General features: G+C 43.5%; 1 protein-coding gene across 2 annotated transcripts in view; it reads left to right on the forward strand.

Annotated features, from left to right (window-relative positions):
- Nucleotides 1-697: 697 nt before the first annotated feature.
- plxna3 (plexin A3) overlaps nucleotides 698-21,194 on the forward strand; it is a 129,062-nt gene continuing 108,565 nt past the window's right edge. Inside the window, exons 1-6 of one of the 2 annotated variants that reach the window (XM_080764364.1) lie at nucleotides 698-894; nucleotides 1,143-1,333; nucleotides 2,420-2,640; nucleotides 4,586-4,930; nucleotides 5,507-5,671; nucleotides 8,028-8,210. In XM_080764364.1, coding sequence (XP_080620490.1) covers nucleotides 815-894; nucleotides 1,143-1,333; nucleotides 2,420-2,640; nucleotides 4,586-4,930; nucleotides 5,507-5,671; nucleotides 8,028-8,210 — 1,185 coding nt within the window. In that variant the 5' untranslated portion in view covers nucleotides 698-814. The remainder of the gene's footprint in view (nucleotides 895-1,142; nucleotides 1,334-2,419; nucleotides 2,641-4,585; nucleotides 4,931-5,506; nucleotides 5,672-8,027; nucleotides 8,211-21,194) is intronic. The other variant, XM_080764363.1, reaches the window with a different exon arrangement.

Here is a 21,194-nt window from a genome sequence, read left to right on the forward strand (position 1 = left end):
TTGCTGTTGAAAATACAAAATATATAGTTTAAAACTTTTCAACATTTTCAAGTGGTAAAAAACACACATGCCGATAGAGATAAAAAATGGTCTATTTAGGTTTAGGTTTATTTATTTAGCACGTAGTACAAAAAATAGACAATAACATATCAAAGAACAAAAATACAATGCAAGGAAGGGAAGAAGCCAGCTGGCTTATTTGGAATCCTTTCCTTCCTGTAGGAAGAGGTCATTAGTTTAAACAGATTAAAAGTTCATTAAGAACAATACAAAAGTCTACAAGTTGGCAATGAAGAAATACAAACACAGACTGCACAACAAAGGGAAATAAACTATTCTATTATAGTCTATAGTCTATTATATCGGCCATACCGATATTGATTATTAATTAATTTAATTAATTTGATTTACAGTCATGGACAAAATCTAACCCCGTCTCTCTTTCTCCTCTCTCTCCATCCAGACATGCCCCACTGAAGACGACTCCTATCCGTTCCATAGCCAGCCCTCCTCTCCTCCTCCCACCCCCCCCCATCCTCTCCTCCTCTCCTCCGCCATGCTCCCTTCCTCCTCTCCTCTCCTCCTCCTCCTCTCTCTCCTCCTCTTCCTCCTCCATCCGTGGCCTCTCCTCGCGGCTCCCTCGTCCCCCTCCTCGTCGTCCTCTCCCCTCGGTGGGGAGGCCGGTGGGGGGGGTAGGACCGTGTTCCGGGCGGGGGACACCAGCCTGACGCACCTGACGGTGCACGGCGTGACGGGCGAGGTGTTCGTGGGCGCCGTCAACCGCGTGCTCAAGCTGTCGGCCAATCTGACGGAGATGAGGAGTCACATGACCGGCCCGGTGGAGGACAACGCCAAGTGCTACCCGCCGCCCAGCGTGAGGGCCTGCGCCCACAGGTACCTGTCTGTCTGTCTGTCTGCCTGTCTGTCTGCCTGTCTGTCTGTGTCGCTCTGTCTGTCTGTCTGTCTGTCTGTCTGTCTGTCTGTCTGTCTGTCTGTCTGTCTGTCTGTCTAATAGAACACTCATTCATTTAATAATCGCTAAGACTATAATCGATACTCCAGATGCATGCTAACTCTCCCTTTCTCTTCCCCTCCCTCTCTCTCTGTGTGTCTCTCTGTGTCTCTCTGTGTCTCTCTCTCAGACTGGAGTCCTCGGACAACGTGAACAAGTTGTTGTTGGTGGATTACCGTGGCAACCGGCTGGTGGCGTGTGGCTCCATATGGCAGGGCGTGTGTCAGTTCCTGAGGCTGGAGGACCTGTTCAAGCTGGGAGAGCCTCACCACCGCAAGGAGCACTACCTGTCTGGAGCCAAGGAGGCTGACGGCATGGCTGGTATGTACTGTTGTATAGTAGGGTCCTATAGGAGCCAAGATGGCCGACTGCATGGCTGGTATGTACTGTTGTATAGTAGGGTCCTATAGGAGCCAAGATGGCCGACGGTATGTACTGTTGTATAGTAGAGTCCCATAGGAGCCAAGATGGCCGACGCCATGGCTGGTATGTACTGTTGTATAGTAGGGTCCCATAGGAGCCAAGATGGCCGACGGTATGTACTGTTGTATAGTAGAGTCCTATAGGAGCCAAGATGGCCGACGGCATGGCTGGTATGTACTGTTGTATAGTAGGGTCCCATAGGAGCCAAGATGGCCGACAGCATGTCTGGTATGTACTGTTGTATAGTAGGGTCCCATAGGAGCCAAGATGGCTGCTCCAACCTTGACTACTGTCAACCTTGTGTGTCCAAAACCCTTGACTAGAATATATATAGAATATCCATCCATCTTCAACGGCTTATCCGTAGTCGGGTCGCGGGGGCAACTGCTCCACCAGAGTGCTCCAGACTTCCCTCTACATAGCAACATTAGTGACTTCCTCCTGGAGGATTCCGAGACGTTCCAAGGCCAGTGAGTCGATGTGTTTTTCCTCCAACTGCGCCTTGAGGACCTCGACGCACGAGAGGCATCCTCTATATATATACCTATTCTTTTATTTCTTAGAATGTGTTATTTATTCCGTGGATGTGTGTGGACGTACCTATATACGAGAAGCTAAAGGGTAAAGTGATTTGGAACTGGAACACTATGAAATTAAATCTGATGAATGGGTCTCTCTCTGCTGATTGTCTTTAGTTACTTTCCGCCACTGGATGGAATTACAGAACTAACCCTCTGGAGAAATTAATCCCATCTGAGCAGGTCTTAATTAAACTCTGTATAGTTGACCGGGGTCCATTTAGCTCGCGCCTGAAATAGCTCTGCAGGCTTCACATCATGTAGACTTTTGACGAATGTCCCGTCCCCGTCCCCCTGTCCCAGAATAGGGACGCGAGCCTTTACCATTCTTGGATATTAATTTGTGCATATTCTTGGTAAAACAAACATGAAACTCGTTCTGCGTTCCCGGTGTCTCTCTCTCCAGGTGTGGTCGTCGGCGACGAAGAGTTCACCACCGACTCCAAGAAGAAGAAACCTCCGCTGGGGAAGGGCGGGCTGGAGGGCGGCGGGCGCCTCTTCATCGGGGCGTCCATCGACGGCAAGTCGGAGTACTTCCCCACGCTGTCCAGTCGCAAGCTGGTCCCGGACGAGGAGAGCGTCTACATGTTCTCCCTGGTGTACCAGGACGAGTTCGTCTCCTCACAGGTTAGTGGACTGTTGTTTCACCACTTTGTACTGTGCACTTTCAAAAAGTTCTCGTTTTTGCAGCAGTTCTGTGGAATGGGTTCACCTGAACGCCTTAGACTAGCTTCACTATCTGTCAACTTCAATTCCTCCATAAAGAGGTGGCTGCATAACAGCTGAACCTAACCATCAATTAGTTGAGTTCAGAGATGCAACAGTTAATCAAACTAATCGATTTTAATCGATTAGTTTGAGTAAAAGTAAAATAGCCATGTTGTGATCTACTTTCACTATTTTTGCATGACACCACTCTGTGACAAAATACATACTTGAGTGGTTAATCAAATCTAAATACGATATATATATTTTTGTTGTTTTTAATAAAAAAACACTTGATTTTATTAATTGAACAATGATTGATAGTCAGGGGTGCACACAAGCGGTGCGCCAGTGCGCATGCGTCGTCAAAACGTTAGATCAAAGGCATGGAGGCGCATTTGCGCACCAGCTGAGAGACAGTTAGGGATTTAGAGAATGCTGACAGGCATTCAAAAGGAACTCAAATGAGACGTTAAGGTCCTGTAAGAAGACTTAGAAATAAAAATAGTGTTGACTAATCATTACAAGTGCTGCTTATTTTGATGAGGCAGTTTCTGCACAGAAAGTCCGTTTCACTTGTAAACAAACTACGATGGATGAGTACTAGTCGCTAAACCACGTTAGCGACCATGTTTACAATAATCGATGTGCGCTGTGCGCACCAAACTACTTGGGCAGGTGCTCCTTTGAGTACTAGCCCAAAATAATAGTTTGCACCCCTGTTGATACTAGTTCATTTTACAGTACCCATGTTTTTTCTTTGCTTTCTACTTGCTGTTATATCTAAATTGTATACATTTATTCATTATGGATTGTATTTTCTGAATGTTTCTGTTAATCAATTTGTTGACATATAAAAACATACAAATAATTTTAGAAACATCATTCAATGAATTGAAAAAAGTGATATTCGCTAAGACAATTTATTTGTTGAAGTCCTTATGTACATTTTATATAGTGTATACACACGTTTTTGTCAATGAAAATCAACCATTCAATGAAATCAATGGAATGCACTTCCCATTGCAGTCAGAACTGCAGCATCACTCCCAATCTTCCGCCGTAGTCTGAAAACCCACCTTTTCAGACTCCATCATGGTCCATAGCACTTACCCCACCCCCTTAGATAGCAATTCTGTAGACTTAGATAGCATTTGATACAGACTTATAGCATGTTATGTAGACCGCACTACAATTGCATTGTATGTAGTCATAGCACGTCATAGTACATATGTATAGCATAGTAGTTTAGATGTATAGTTTATATGTATAGCTTCATTATATAGATATTCCACTGTTACGTTCTTATCTTACGCATGTTTCATGATAAATGTTTTTTATGTGATGTATTCCCATGCTTTTTTGTTCTTGCTTAAAGGGACACTTCACCCTTTTTGCAAAAGAATATATGTTAATGACATTTAGAAGCTTTAGATCACTTTCCTGGGGGTATTTATGTGTGTAATATGTGGTTTTCGATATTTTAGATTGTAGCAGTGAGCCTGTTGTCTCTGATGTCATGGACACTGGGCTCACTTCCTTCCTGGACTACATGTTGTCTCAGTAAGACAGCTCTCCCCCCTATCCACAAGGAGGAGCAGTGCACCAAAGAATTATGGGAATTGTAGTCCAGGAAGGTAGTGAGACCAGTGTCCATGACATCAGAGACAACAGGCTCACTGCTACAATCTAAAATATCTAAAACCACATATTACACACATAAAGACCCCCAGGAAAGTGATCTAAAGCTTCTAAACGTCATTAACATATATTTTTTTGCAAAAAGGGTGAAGTGTCCCTTTAATGTAATACTCTCTGGATTAAGAGCGTCTGCTAAATGCCTACATTGTAAACTGAACTCCATCAGATCAAGATCCCGTCGGACACGCTGTCTCTCTACCCGGCCTTCGACATTTACTACATCTACGGCTTCTCCAGCGGGACCTACGTCTACTTCCTGACGCTGCAGCTGGACACGCAGCTGACGCAGATGGACGCCACGGGCGAGAAGTTCTTCACCTCCAAGATCGTGCGCATGTGCTCCAACGACACGGAGTTCTACTCCTACGTGGAGTTCCCGCTGGGCTGCACCAAGGACGGCGTGGAGTACCGCCTGGTGCAGGCCGCCTACCGCCACAAGCCGGGCCGCCGGCTGGCCCAGGCCCTGGGCCTCTCCGAGGACCAGGACGTCCTGTTTGTGCTCTTCTCCCAGGTGGGTTTGGAGGAGGAGGCGCTGTTGGTGTAGTCTGACTGTTGGTGTAGTCTGACTAATACCGGGGCTCCACTGGGCCAGTGTTGTTTTTGGCAGCAAATTTCTATTTTAGTTTTAGTCATAGTCTCTTGAATAGTTTTTCACTTAGTTTTAGTCACATTTTAGTCACCTGGAATGTTCTAGTGTTTTAGTCGACTAAATGTCATACGATTTTAGTCGACTAAATCTACAGTTGATTTAGTCGACTAAAATGTGTTTTGACAGGCCTTTGACACCTGCTTTCGGCTGTGTTTCGACTGCCCCCCTCCCCCTCATACAACAAAAATGTTGTGTCAAACCATGTGACTCCCATTGGAAATGCATTGCGAGCTTGCATCAGTAAAACAAGTCTCATGCATCAGCTATACATCAATCTGTTGTGACCGTGTGAGCCAGGCCTATAAGCCCATGAGTGTGCAAATGGCTTCCCACATGAAGCAGCATCGTGCTGGTGCTGCAAACCACAGAATGGCACCTTTCTAATGTTTTAAATGCTGTTGTTGTTTAATGTTTTAAATGCTGTTGTTGTTTCCACAGGGTCAGAAGAACCGCTCCAACCCCCCCAGGGAGACGGTGCTGTGTTTGTTCACGCTGCATCACATCAACCTGGCCATGAGGGAGAGGATACGCTCCTGTTACCGCGGCGAGGGACGCCTGTCGTTGCCATGGTTACTCAACAAGGAGCTGCCCTGCATCAACACCGTGAGTTACACACACGCTGTGTGTGTGTGTGTGTGTGTGTGTGTGTGTGTGTGTGTGTGTGTGTTGTGTGTGTGTGTCATAACACCGGTATACTGTTTGAGGGCTAAATGTCCTGGAAATTATAGTAGAATTTGAGAAATAGATAAATGGCTGTTTTACCGTATGTATTACAAAAAATAAAAATAAAAAATAAAATAAAATTGTGCATTTTAGGCATTTAGAGGTTAGGTTTAGGGGTTAGAGTTAGAATGATGTCTGAGTTTCATTCAGGGTTAGGCTTAACTGCACTGGTGGTCCAGTGTGGTCCTGACCCCGCCCCCAAGCTGTAAACTGCAATGTTTACCACTGCAGGTAACCATGGTTACCATTCACTAATCTAATGAATGGGCTGAGTGAATAATAACGACCACAAGGACATAACTGGGTTAACAAACGCACGCACGCACGCGCACAAACTCATCCTCAGACATTCAGTGTTCAGTGCCTCCCTCACGCACATCAACTAGACACACAGCAGGGGGTCTCGTGTGTGTGTGTGTGTGTGTGTGTGTGTGTGTGTGTGTGTGTGTGTGTGTGTGTGTGTGTGTGTGTGTGTGTGTGTGTGTGTGTGTGTGTGTGTGTGTGTGTGTGTGTGTGTGTGTGTGTGTGTGTGTGTGTGTGTGTGGTGATGATGGGAGAGGGGGAGGAGAGACAGTGGAAACTGAGAATGGGACAGAGAGAGAGAGACAAAGGAAGGGGGAGAGAGAGTGTCTATCAAAGATGGAATGATAAGGAGAGACAGAGAGGTATGATAGAATTGGAGGGGCAGAGAACAGAGAACGTACTGTAGTTGACCTCCATCCTTTATTATGCACAGCAGTGTGTGTGTGTGTGTGTGTGTGTGTGTGTGTGCGTGTGTGTGCGTGCGCGCAGTGTGCATGTGGTCTTACTATTCAAATGTGACATTATAGAGACATTCATTGTTCAGGGGCTTTTCCCTGTTGGTAAAGCTGTCTTTGTACAAAGGAACATATTTGTCACAACAAGTTGTTCTATATACTGCCTTGGTTTATTTAAAAAGTACATTTTGTGATGGGGACAGACACATACTCAATCCACACGTGGGAGCGGTTAGCACCGCTCAAAAACCTAATCATCTGTGGTAGCGTCCGCCTGTCTCCAGAGACCATGGCACAAGTGCACTTGGAAAAGCGGGACGCCCCGGTTGAAATTGCCCAAAAATTGGCTGCATAATCATATCAAATTATCTGGCTCTAGTGCTGCAATGCATACAGTTTGACCAGGGAATACATCTCTATCACGTCCAAATGCATTTTTAAATGTTTAACTTGCTCCTCACCTAGTGGGTGATTTGACCGCTGGAGTGTTGCAATTAACAGGCTGTAAAAGCACTTGTCACTTTATGGTTGAATCAGAGTAATATAGTAAGAGAGTGGCGACACTATAGCGTTGACTCCCATTGTAACAATGGAATGCGGAAGTGCTCATTCTATCTCAATGGGAGAGTTCCAGCCATATAGGAGCAATGTTTGGAACTATAGCCCATAGGCACACGCTTTACGGCGAGATCAAAGCGTGTCGCTACTCTCCTACTCTTGGTTTTCTTTAAAACTAGTAAATATTTATTCAAAAATTACATTTACAAAAAGATTGTTGCTATATACTGTATAGTGTACATGGCAACAACTAACCCAAAAGGGGTTCCCGTCCTAAATGGGTTAAGTCAAGAGGGGATTCGGTGTGTCTGGGGCTTTTTTTGCTTTTCGGGGGGAAGGGAGGACATTTTTCCGACCCCCATTAGGGAAAGAAAGGACATTGTGATTCCTTGCATGTAGATCGGCTGTTTTAAAGATAATCCGTCTACTAAAAAAGGCAGTATTTGGTTTAGACTAGTCATTTGGTTAGACCAGTCATTATTAGTCCTACAACTACAACCTATCTCAAACCCTCACCCTAAACCTAACCTCCCACGGGGCAGCACACCTAAACCTAACCTTAACCCATGTCTAACCAATGACTAGTCTAAACTAAGTATGCACCCCCATGTCGATAGACTCGATACAAGGTTTTCTTTTTAGCAAAAGGCCGATGCACACCTCAGAAGGCTAGTGACAGGTGCATAGGGCAATAAAGCATACTTAAAAAGGTTATCTTTGAAAAACAAAGAAGGGTCCCGCACACTGCCAGAAACTTGTCGAAAATGTTGCTCTTTATTGGTCAACGTTTCGGTCTATTTGACCTTCATCAGGACAGACAATGATACAAGGTTTTCTGCCTGACAACAACGTGAACATCACATTCATGTGATGTTCATGTTGTTGTTGACACTCTTGTCTCTCTTCTCCCTCCTCCGCAGCCCAAGCAGATCGGAGATGACTTCTGTGGGCTGGTGTTGAACCAGCCCCTGGGGGGTCTCCGGGTCATCGAGGGGACCCCGCTGTACGAGGACCGGACGGAGGGCATGGGCTCCGTGGCCGCGTACACCTACGGAGAACACACCGTGGTGTTTGTGGGGACCCGCAGCGGACACCTGAAGAAGGTAGGATGGATGGATGGGGTGGAGGTAGCCTGATTATCAGACTGTAGCTTTCTTGAAGCTTCAGTCTGACATTGTCTCCTGTCTGTCTGAGCGATTTCAAGGGGGAGGGCATTAGAATTTCCCTCAACCAATAGCCATTGTTGTCATTTTTCCCTCCTTCCTCATGTGTGTTGCGCTGTGTGATGACACTAAAAACGGGCCTCTGCGCTGATTGGTTGTTCGTTAGACCCACCCCTATACCACCGATTCTCATTGGATAATACATGTTTGTACCGAAGAAATGATAGGTTCACAGTGACAGTGCAACACCAGACCAAGAGATGCAGTCCACTCAGAGAGTGGGCGGGGTCTTTGGGCTGGATCCAGGCTAGGGGGGAGGGGGATGGATACATGATTAGGCCTGTCACAAATATTATTACATAATTATTATTACATTCTTTCAGAAATAGTTGATCTACAACACGTCACGAACGTGTTATAAGCTTAATTGTAGATCAACTATTTCCACTATTTGGAAATCTGCCCTGTGTGATTTGTGATTACGAAGCCTAAATGGCAAACGGAAATACAAATTGTAACGTTCCAACGTTCAATGCAAAAAAAACACAATTAAATCATTATTCGTGTGACAATTAATTGTCAGCTTAAATTTGTAATGGTGACAGCCCTATCGATGATGGATGATGGATGGATGTATTCATGGATGGATGAGGGTGGGAGAGATGAAATAACATCCTGGATGTTTCTGTCTCAGGGGAGAGAAACACAAGGACGAGTGTGAGTGTGTGTGTGTGTGTGTGTGTGTGTGTGTGAGTGTGTGTGTGTGTGTGTGTGTGTGTGTGTGTGTGTGTGTGTGTGTGTGTGTGTGTGTGTGTGTGTGTGTGTGTGTGTGTGTGTGTGTGTGTGTGTGTGTGTGTGTGTGTGTGTGTGTGTGTGTGTGTGTGTCAGAGGAGAGGGTGTGTTGGACTGGTGCATTGCTCAGATGAAGAAGCTTTTCTACCTCATAAACGTTGGTGAAGTCATTTCACTGACTGAGACAGAGTGACCTCACCTCATGTTCTTCTGTCTCCTCTGAGTGTTTTAAAAAGGCACAAGCGTTTTATTTATTCTTACTGAGTGCATGTTCTGAAAGTGTCTGTCTGTCTGTCTGTCTTTTATATATATTTTCACTATACTTCTTGCACATTTGTTTTCTAATTTCTTAGATTTGTCTTTGATTTCTTCCTGAAAATACTGAAAAGAAATCACACTTGTGAAGTGAGGGGCACTCTTATCATCATACATAACGTAATCATATTCATATCCAGTGATCAGCCAAGCAAATCATTTCCGTGGTACACTACACACAGACACACAACGCTGGGCATAGGAGGGGCTAGCACCCCTCAAAAATGGATAATGTAGGAAGCAATGGAATCAATGTATAGGAAACAAAACATAAAGGGATCCATAAAGATGACGTATAAGATGTGTCAGCACCGTTATCATGCCAGTCTGACGTCAGCACTGTGATATAATATTGACGACATCAATATAAAATCATGTCTCCTGTCGTGTCGGAGAGTGCAGCGTCTACTGCGTGGTTCTTTTGTAATGTTCCTGCTGCTTTTTATAGAATGCAGCGTCTCTGAAGCCTCTCTGGTCTAGTATGAAGTGTTGCATCACAGTTATTAGTGTCTGCTCTGCAACCAGAACCAGCCAGCACTGGATTCTATAGCAGAGTTCTCTTCTGTCCATAATATAGTCTGTACACTAACCACTTAAAGGAGAATTCCATGCTAGAAGGCTTTCTTACCTTTCTTATAGTAGTTGTTACGTCCCCACCAAAGAGGTCCAGGTGTTTTTTTTTGCAAAAACTCCTTATTGGCTATTTCCCCTACCATAAGGCCTAAATGAATTGCATTGAATTGAATGGGAATTGAATGGGGCTATGGGGTGTTGTGCTAATTCGCTTTTTTCCATGGAAATAAGTAGTAAAGTGTGCCGCTTGGGATATTATTTACATTATGAAGAGGGATATATAGATTTTTTTTGTTTTGAGTGATGGAAATAAGCGAATTAGCACAACACCCCATAGCCCCATTCAATTCCCATTCAATTCAATAAAATTCATTTAGGGCTTATGGTATAGGGGAAATAGCCAATAAGGAGGTTTTGCACAAAATAACACCTGGACCTCTTTGGTGGGGACGTCACGTAATGACTACAAATAAAGGTAAGAAAGCCTTTTAGCATGAAATTCTCCTTTAAACCTACTATATCCCTGTGATACTGAAATGTCTTAAACTGTATGCAGGGTGATGTGTAAATCAGGAGTGGTAGTGGCTCAGGAGGTAGAGCGACCTCTTGGGAAATGGAAGCTTTTCCAGTTCGATTTTCCCCAAAGTTGGCGTCGGAAGTGTCCTTGAGTAAGAAGACACTGAACCCCTTATTGCTCCCGATGAGCAGAGCAGGTTTCCTCCACGATCCGTGTGTGTGTGTGTGTGTGTGTGTGTGTGTGTGTGTGTGTGTGTGTGTGTGTGTGTGTGTGTGTGTGTGTGTGTGTGTGTGTGTGTGTGTGTGTGTGTGTGTGTGTGTGTGTGTGTGTGTGTGTGTGTGTGTGTGTGTGTGTGTGTGAATGTGTGAATGTGTGAATGTGTGGATTTAATGCACATTATAAAGTGCTTTGGGTAAAGGTGCAATATAAATGCTCCATTTACCGTTTACATCAACTGTAATCAAACGCGGGAAGGGAAGGATGATCATACCTGTCTGTGTGTGCACACTGCACAAGAGTTATATTTAGCCGAGGCAGTGGGCATATTCTCATATTCTCTATATATGCAATCACATTTCTGTGCTCTGACTTCAATTTGAGAACTTTTAATCTACAGCAAATTGAACTATTTCTCTTCTCTCAGTGCATGCATTAGTTCTGTGGGTTTGTTGTTGGATTCTGTGTGTGTGCGTGTGTGTGTGTGTGTGTGTGTGTGTGTGTGTGTGTGTGTGTGTGTGTGTGTGTGTGCGCGTGTGTGTGTGTGTGTGTGTGTCTGTGTATTTACACACTCGTGCACACACACACACACACACACATGCACACACACACACACACACGTGCACAGACACACGTGCACAGCCACACCATGTCAACAAGTTTCTATTAAATTTACTGCTGCTAATTTTCTGATAACATATCTCCCAGCTGCTGCTATTACATTCCTTCTCTCTCTGTTCTCTCTCCATCGCTGTGTGTGTGTGTGTGTGTGTGTGTGTGTGTGTGTGTGTGTGTGTGTGCACGTGCGCGTATGTTTGTGCGTGTGTGCGTGCACGTATGTGTGTGCGTGTGTGCACGTGTGCGTGTGTAAATATAACAGTCCAGTTCTTGGCAGTGAGGTATTTGGGGATTTGGCTTTGTGTGAATTGATTCTTTCTGCAGCGTGTGTTATTACTGTTGGACTTTATTGTGTTACAGTAAATAAATATTTTTTGAGACGGAGAAAGGCATTAATCTGGGTGTCTCCCGTTTAGTCAATAAATATTATTCATATTTCCATTTATTTCCTTGGCTCGCGTCACAATAGAGAAATGGCACGGAGTCTCTCCTCAGAGCGCTGAAAAGTGTTTTTGTATTGTGATGTTTGCCAAATCAATAAGTGTAATGTGAGCTCTTTGTCCTGCAATGATTTGGACATTTTAAAAACTTTCTTTCATATTTTCTTTGGAACAAGTTTATGGTGTCAGCACTTCACTCAGACTGACACCATTATTATTTCATATCTATATCTAAGGATAACAACTATGCTTGAGTGCCTATAGGGAATCTTTAAGTCTGGTTATGTTACAGACTGGGGTCATGTTTCAGGCTGTGTGTAGCAAATATATCTTTATTTTAACCCCTTTTGGTGCTTTAAACATTATGTTATAATTTAGCTTTTGAAAAATAGCAGATCTACAAGCTCGTAGCGCGCCACCGAGTGGCGCGCTACGAGCTTGTAGGTCTGCTATTTTTGAAAAATCGGGAAAATGTGGTGCAAATCTTTAGAATATATATTCTTTAAGAGCGAACGTTTTTAACTCAAATCTTTGCTTCTGGGGGGAGGTTCCTGGAACAACATATTTTCAGATGGGGGGCAGAGGCCAATTAAATTACATACATTTTTTGGGGTGCTTGACATGAAATATTGAGAACCACTGATATAGAAACATGAGGCCTAAATGGGTTAAGTTATGAGAACAGTGCACATTAAGTTATGAGAACAGTGCACATTGAGTTATGAGAACAGTGCACATTAAGTTATGAGAACAGTGCACATTAAGTTATGAGAACAGTGCACATTAAGTTATGAGAACAGTGCACATTAAGTTATGAGAACAGTGCACATTAAGTTATGAGAACAGTGCACATTAAGTTATGAGAACAGTGCACATTAAGTTATGAGAACAGTGCACACTAATAATCAGCTCTGTAAAAAGAGTTCCAGTCCAGCCATCTTGGCTCCTGTTCAACTGTAGTTACCGGTCCTCCTCGCTTCTGATCCAAATTAAAGTTGAGAATTGGTGTAATTTTATTTGGCTTTGCGCGGGGCTTTCCAGAACATATCTGATAGTTACGGCTTAACCCATTCTGAACGGGAACCCATTTTGGTCTTAGCATCATGTTAAGCTTTAGCTATTGAAAAATAGCAGATCTACAAGCTCATAGCGCGCCACCGAGTGGCGCGCTACGAGCTTGTAGGTCTGCTATTTTTTAAAAATCGAAGAACGACTGACATTTTTAGAATCTGATCTCGGGTCAGAATGGGTTAATCAGACCAGTGTGTGTCCAGTGGAAACCTCGTATGAATCTGATCTCAGGTCAGAATGGGTTAACGTCATGAAAGCTAGCTTCCCTATTCTGGGCCTGTCATCATGGGACAACGTTCAGCAACAATAGTCTTATCTATAAAGCGTGTAGAACTGTAGATATAAGGCTATGTTTTTGGTGAAGAGATTTGGTGTGGAAAGACAAAAGGATACGATTAGACCCCCCCCTGGGGGACCCCAATGAAGAATTTATATATTGTTAATTGGATACAATATATCTCTGCTGTCGGTGGAGAAACCACCTAACTCCAAAATGTGATGTATTATTATTACCATGTGGTGTTCTTGCTTACTGTAAATCGCTCTGGATTAAGCGCGTCTGCTAAACGCCTAAATTGTGAATCGTTGCCTCATCAAAGTTGGTATTGTGACTTAACAGTTTGACGACCGCTAATTGTTTAATCAAAACGATCGACTCTGCTTAATAATACGCTATATACCCGACATTTGTTTAATGCGTTTAATTCGCCGTATTTTAATAATTCGAAATAAACTTTGCCGTGGACCTGGTGACGTGGCCATCGTGTTCTGATGACGAAACCGGAAATCAACCCTTGCGCTGGGCTGGGCTGCTAGGGGCTTCTGGGAAATTGAGCCCGATGTAAGTGGACGGGGGGGTTTGTTTGGACTACAACGCCGTTGAGGCGGATCTTGTAGCGCATTGTCATGGCCGCTCTGGTGCTGATTATCACCAAGTCGACGGACCATTTTTCGCCGGACTTTCGTCGTTGAAAGATGCAAATACTTCAGCGTATGCTCTAAAGTTAACCCATTCTGACCTGAGATCAGATTCTAAAAATGTCTAATACATCCTGACAGTTTTCTGAAAAAGCTATGTTTCTATTTTTTTTCTATTTTTCAAAAATAGCAGACCTACAAGCTCGTAGCGCGCCACTCGGTGGCGCGCTATGAGCTTGTAGATCTGCTATTTTTCAATAGCTAAAGCATAACATGATGCTAACACCAAAAGGGGTTCCCGCCCAAAATGGGTTAATAAAACAATCTCGGCAGCGTAGAATATTTGATTAAAATGCGGGTAAAGCGTTTCATGGAGTCAAAACTGTTAATATACTGTATTGTCAATGAGTTGCACGAGAGAGGGAGAGAGGTGGTGAAGTTAGATGCTTTAATAGCTTTGATTAAAAAAAGTAGGAAATAAACTAGTTAGGTGGTTTCCTCCCCACAGAGACCATTATGTACTTCATTGACACCAAATTTATTCTCCAAAATAGTAGCATCTTTTTATGAAACGAGGCGTTGGGGAGAAACCGTGGCTAAGCCTCAGATATATGCTGGAAAGCCCCCCGGGAAAAGCCAAATAGAATTAAATCAGATTTCAAATAGCAGTGTTTAAAAAAGACCCTGTGTTCCGATGGATCAATGTAGTTATTATCTATAGTCACAAGATCTTTATAAATATATATGAAACCCCCCAAAGACAGACGTAACCACTTAACCACTGCCAAGATTACCCATCTACTGTACTATAAGCTCACAGAGTTGTGAGCATGTAGATCAGCTATTTTCGCTAGTTTTGTGCAACAATCTTGTATGGTAAAAAATGGTAATACAATGATACATTTATTTATAGCGCCTTTATCCAAAGTGCTTTACAGTATGCATTTACATTCACCCGTTCACTCACACCTTGAGATGAAAAGGGTTGAGTGGGGCATTCATTTATGAACAAATGTAAACTTAAACAGGGGGATGTTGGAGAAAGGAGGTTTGTGGCATGTTTACGTTTCCAGAGTAGTAAACAGTAGTACGGGTCCCTGTCTGTCATGTGACGGACTGTGTTCCATGGCTCTAACTGAGCCTGTGTGACTGTTGCTTAATAGGAGCTGAGACCCTTAATGAATCACATTTATTTAATTTCATTGGACTAGAGACATGTTGTCCCTCTGCCAAACGCTAAAAGCACAGACATACGAGACATAGATTGTTATCAACTCATATCTTTATCCGGTCTTTTATCCCATTGATCAATTAAAAGTAATATCACGTACGTTTGTGAGTTAAACAAAAGCTTTTTTTTTAATATAATCTTTCACTGGTATTCTATTCTACTATAACCGTTCCACATAAACTTCTGTAAGCATGTTGTGAGTGCGTGCCCCACGACAATCTGTGCATGGCGAAATGACGCAGGCATCATAAATGTGCTCATTTATGTATTTTAAACTTATACAGCAAGGTTTCTGAAAACATTAGTTTTAGGACCCTATACGACCCTGTTTTAGTGTTGAACAGTTTACAGCGTAGTGTTGAATCTAGCAGTGTTTTCTTTTAAAATGTGGTTTCGTTTAATTCAACGCAGAATACTATTAGAAGTATCATTTTAAGCCTGCATTCACCACCCTCTAAACCTTATTGACAGACTATATAACTTCCTTCTTTCTCCTTACACCAAATCCCTTTGCCTAAAATAGCCGACCTACAAGCCCACAACGCGTCATGGTGCGACGTGTTGTGAGCTTGTAGATTGATTAGGTTGCCTTTGGCTGAATGTTTGGCCCAGAAAAGGGGGGTGTTGGCCCAGTAAAGCGATACCAGGTTCCATGTGGCCACAGAACCAGTTGGAAGTCACAGGGTTACAGTTAAATCTAGGCTTTGGATCCGGAACCGGAGGAATCTGGAATCAGTTCCATCACATTTTAGAACCACCCCCCCTCCACAGCTGGTATGTGGACTTAACGTCCAACACCAGTGGTGCTGAAACTTAATTTGGAGGACCATCAATAACTCTGAGAGTGTACAACTACAATCTCAAGAGTTACAGACCTGTATGTGTCCATTTGGAAACCCCTCAATTAACCGAGAGGCTCTCTGCAACTCACTTTGAGAACCACTACTGTCAACTATGTATGCAATTTGTATTTATCAAAACAAAAGTTATAATGAAGGCCACAATGACACTTTTAATACTTTTAATGGTTCAAGGGAACCGTTAAGGAACCAGAATTGTTAAAACCCTAAAAGATCCCACCCCTGTAGTTGAAACACTGATGTTGAGACTCATAGACTGATGTTTCCGTTCTATGTGGTCTAGCTCTATGTGTGGTGCTGTCAAACTTTAGACTGTACGGTTTGACATTTACTCCTTAGGCTCAGAGTAATGACATAATGACATCAGGGCAGCCAGACACACACAGACTGGCAGTCTGCTGCACAGCCGTGGTCACTCACTGCTTCTCCAATGTTTTGGGAGCTCCGGACCACTGTCAGATTACAAGGACCACCACCCAGCCACAGCTCCGGACCACTGTCAGATGTACAAAGACCACCCCGGCCCGCCACAGCTCTCTACACTTCTATAGATGTTTAGGGGTCGTGTGCCTTGCTCCGGGACACAGCGACACATTTTCATTCAACCTTTTATTTAAATCCTCTGAGAGATCATTGAGGGACACGTTATACAGTGATGCCAAGATTACATGAACAACAATGATACAATAACACAAGAACAACAAAGAAAAACAATACGTTTTGTTGACAGCAATCGGTTAAAACAGTTACTGTTACTGTTATACTGGTAAAAAAAACGGTACGTTCCTAACAATTCAGAAGTATAGTGGAAATATCTGATCTACGCGCTCACTGTAGAGCTACTGTACTTTCACTGCTTTTGTGTGACACAGAGAGAGAGAGAGAGAGAGAGAGAGAGAGAGAGAGAGAGAGAGAGGTAACAAGACTACTCGCCCCGTTTCTGTTTTCCTCCCAGAATTTGACCCAGTGAGGGGTGGGAGAGGCTGGACAGCAGACGGCTGGACTTTGAATTTCTCTAACTATAAACTTTCATGACAGCAGAACAGCCGAAGTACAAATATAATTTATGAAAAGCTACTACAGTGAAGTCTGTTCACAGAAGTTGTTGTAGGATATGTGGGGATTATCTGACGAGGTACCATTTGAGGGGGCAAAACCTTACATAATACTAAATAATACTAAATTCTTTATAGGTTCAATATAAGTCAAATAATATAGCCTTTCCACAGGAGTATCTTTTTATATTTTTCCAAAAAGAATACAAACAGCCAATAGCATATTACAAAGTTATCCCCCTCACTGGGGAAAATTCCGGGAGGAAAAACGGCAATCACCAGGGCAGTATTCAAGAGAGAGAGAGAGAGAGAGAGAGAGAGAGAATGAATTCTACATGCTAGTTCAAGTCTTTATTTCGGATGTGAGATTAGGTCCACACACACACACACACACACACACACACACACACACACACACACACACACACACACACACACACACACACACACACACATTAAAATAACACATTAAGGTGCATTCCTGTCCACTGATCTCCAGTCAGCTGTAGTAACGTCTGTGGACAATAGAGACACCCAAAGTGTCTATCCATCACAACACAGTGGGAGGTCCACACACACACACACACACACACACACACACAGTCACACACACACAGTCACACACACACACACACACACACACACACACACACACACACACACACACACACACACACACACACACACACATAGTCACGCACACACCGTTTCCCTCTACAGTCTGTTACACAATATCTATTTAAAGACATAATGTCCTCTTAAGTAAATAAACATAATCAAATATGGAATAGTCTGCGACTCTGCGTGTGTTCTCTCTCTCTCTCTGTGTGTGTGTGTGTGTGTGTGTGTGACGACGTCTCCAATGTGGAGAAATATACATCCATTTTAGTTTTTATTGCCTTTTTCAGTTGTGTGTTTGAAATCCGTTTGGTTTCTGTGTGTTTATGATTGCATGAAGACGTTTTAGTTTTACCTTTCGACTTATTTAGTATTCTGAGGAAAGCCTTGACTTCTAGAAGCTGAAAAGATGGAATGATAGAATGCATGACATCAGATATCAATCATGGTGGAACAAATAGCAGATCTACAGGTCTTTCTGAAACCGATCCTCCCACTACAAGCCCACAATGTGTTGCGATGCAATGCGTTGTGGGCTTGTAGATCGGCTGTTCTCCCGATTTCTCTTGAGACAAAGTGTATATATATATATGGCTTAAAGGAGTAGTTCACCCCAAATAATGACTTATTTTCAATTGCACACCCCACGAAGCCTTGACTTCACGGAGATGTATTTAGTTTATTTAGTCACATTCCTGAGCCAATAATGTGATGACCGAGTCATCAGACGCTTTGAGAGAAGGCTTCACTACTACCTTTATGTCTTAAGAAGATGTCCTCCCCTCTGTGCACGTGTCTGTATTCCTGGGTCCAAACCAGAGCGTGGCCAGTGCAGTGCGATGGAGTATACATTAAGTTGCTAAGTGTCAAGCGGCACCGGGTCAGTGTGAGTGATGGAGCAGAGATAGATCCCTTTAAATTCCACCGTGCTGCACACAGGCTGTGTACACACACACACACACACACACACACACACAGGCTGTGTGCACGCACACACACACACACACACACACACAGGCCGTGTGCATGCACGTGTGTCTGCTAACTGTTTTCCAGGCTTGGGTGGGGGGGGGTGTGTGTGTGTGTGTGTGTGTGCACTTGTGTGCGTGCGTGTGTGCGCGTGCGGTACGGTCAGTCCAGCATATCTCCTCTCTCCCCTCAGGCCTGTTTGTCTTGGCCGGAGAACAGAGAACACACACACACACACACACACACACACACACACACTCCGCCACCCATCAACTGGACTTCCTCTCTCTCTCTCTTTCCTGTGTTGTGTCTCCCTCCACCAATCGGCTCCTCCTCTCAATTATGACATCACGCATGGCCGACAACACAGACGCTATAATGTCGTCCACACCTTAAAGCGGCTTAAAGCACTGGAACGCCAGCAGACATACTGCGCTCAACGGTCACGTGGAACCCCTTTTGGTGCTAGCATTATGTTATGCTTTATAGCTATTGAAAAATAGCAGATCTACATAGTGCGCCACCGAGTGGCGCGCTATGAGCTTGTAGGTCTGCTATTTTTGAAAAATCGAAGAACGACTGACATAGAAACATAGATTTCTTCAGAAAACTGTCAGGATGTAGAAGAACATTTTTAGAATCTGATCTCAGGTCAGAATGGGTTAAACAAGTGGTTCTGGAAGTGGGGACCGTGGACCTCTCAGGGGTCCGTGACGAGGTTCCAGGGGGGTCCCCATGCAAACCGAGGAACCGTTTCATTTTCATTTTCATTAATGGGGTCCCTGACGCACATTATTTTAAAACGAGGGGCCTGCATGGGGCCTATTATTGGGTGTCCTTGAAATGGAAATGTTTACATAACAAAACAATATGTATTTTTCCCCCCTCTATAACGGCAGTCGTCAGCCACTGGAGTAAGTGTGGTGGTGTTTAAATATATACTACAGAAACACATTTAGATTTGTTTCACTATTTTTGGGGGGTAGAGAGGGAGGTTTTAAGGCTAAGAAAACAGTGAAAACAACCAAAACACAGCCATAGGGCAGTGTGTTTTATAGCACCTCCTCCACACTGCTCCAGTGGCTGATAATAACTGCTGCTGTATGGAGGGAAATTATGGGGAAAACATTTATTTATATTGTTTTGTTACACGGTATGCAGTAGTTCTCTGTCCCGCCATGGTACGCTTTAACACATTTTGGACTGAGGTCGATGAAAGAAATCTTAAATTCTTTCTGAAAAACCCATGTTTCTGTGTCAGTGGTGCTCAACCTTTTTCATGTCAAGGACCCCCAGAATGATCTCTATTGGGCCACGGACCCCCATCTGAAAATATGTTGTTCCAGGGACCCCCCAGAAGCCAATATTTTAGTTAAAAATGTTCGCTCTGAAATATATATTCAAAGATTTCCGGCACATTTTCACGACTTTTCAAAAATAGCAGACCTACAAGCTCATAGCGAGCCACTCGGTGGCGCGCTATGAGCTTGTAGATCTGCTATTTTTCAATAGCTAAAAGCATAACATAATGCTTATAGTTAAAACACCAAAAGGGGTTCCCGCCCAGAATGGGTTAAATCCCCAGATAAATAGCCTTTGTTCAATAAATGCACAGTACCCTTTTCTTTGCGCTATCGTCACCCCTCATTTAGTATTCCCCGTCCTATGAATTATGCATGTATTTGATCCTTCAGAAAACGTGGCTAATCCACAGAGAATGCACACCAAACAAACCCCACTATGACAAAACAGCCATTGACTTCCTCCTTGATGTCAAGGCCTCTCCGTGGTTGTCGACAACGGGACCCACGCCTCTCGTATACTACTCCTTACTTTACCAATTCAAAATCTAGAGCGCTTTATACCCTCGAAGAAGCCACGGCTTTTACCCTTCCATTCGGGGCTCTCTTGATGTCTCGCATTATTCAGTTTATTGTTCGATGAAGAGGTGTTTTAATCCCGCCTGCATGTGCCTGAATGAAAGGTTGTGTTTACTCGTTTCCGTTGACTAACACCTGGAGTACAGTGAACTGCAGGCACAGACAGGATTCAAACACTGATTTATTTTTTAACAATACAAAATATTATGGAACCCAGGGGGGGGTGGGAGGGAGGATAGAGGGAGAGAGAGACTTGTTTTTCTCCACTTTTCGCTGCGGCGAGTTGGTAAACCGGCGGGCCCGAAGCCATTCTACTATCATCGTGATTTGGCCGCGTTCAATTATCGATGCCGCTATAGCGTTTTAGCCGATACATTTGTTTAGGGCAAGGTGATTATTCTTTATACATCAGTGCGGTTTGGAAATGAACGGATTAAACATTAGCCATGGTGTCCAGTGATACAGAAAAGATAGATACATCGAGGCCAGTCCCGATGCACACCTCTTATAGTACGTGATAAAATCAACAACAACAAATGCAAAATAAAACAATCTGTTAGTCTTGGTTGTAAGACCTGTTAAGTGAAAACATTATTTTGGGCTGCAGTGGGCCTTTAAACCACTAGACCCCCAGCATCCTGATGGTTAGCAGATGCTATCTCAAAACGAATGGCATTGCAACAAGTCATGAGCTTGTACAATCGGCTATATTCGTCATATAAGATATTTGCGGTAATAATTTTTTTGTGTATCGTTTCTATAATATTTCATTAATTCCTTCTATTTTTGAATATGTATATTTGTTATGTGCCTTTTATTTCAATGTATCTTTGTTAATGGTACGAGATACC

The sequence above is a fragment of the Protomyctophum bolini genome, assembly GCF_963924005.1.
Source record: "Protomyctophum bolini genome assembly, chromosome: 5".
In the NCBI taxonomy this organism is placed as follows: domain Eukaryota; kingdom Metazoa; phylum Chordata; class Actinopteri; order Myctophiformes; family Myctophidae; genus Protomyctophum; species Protomyctophum bolini.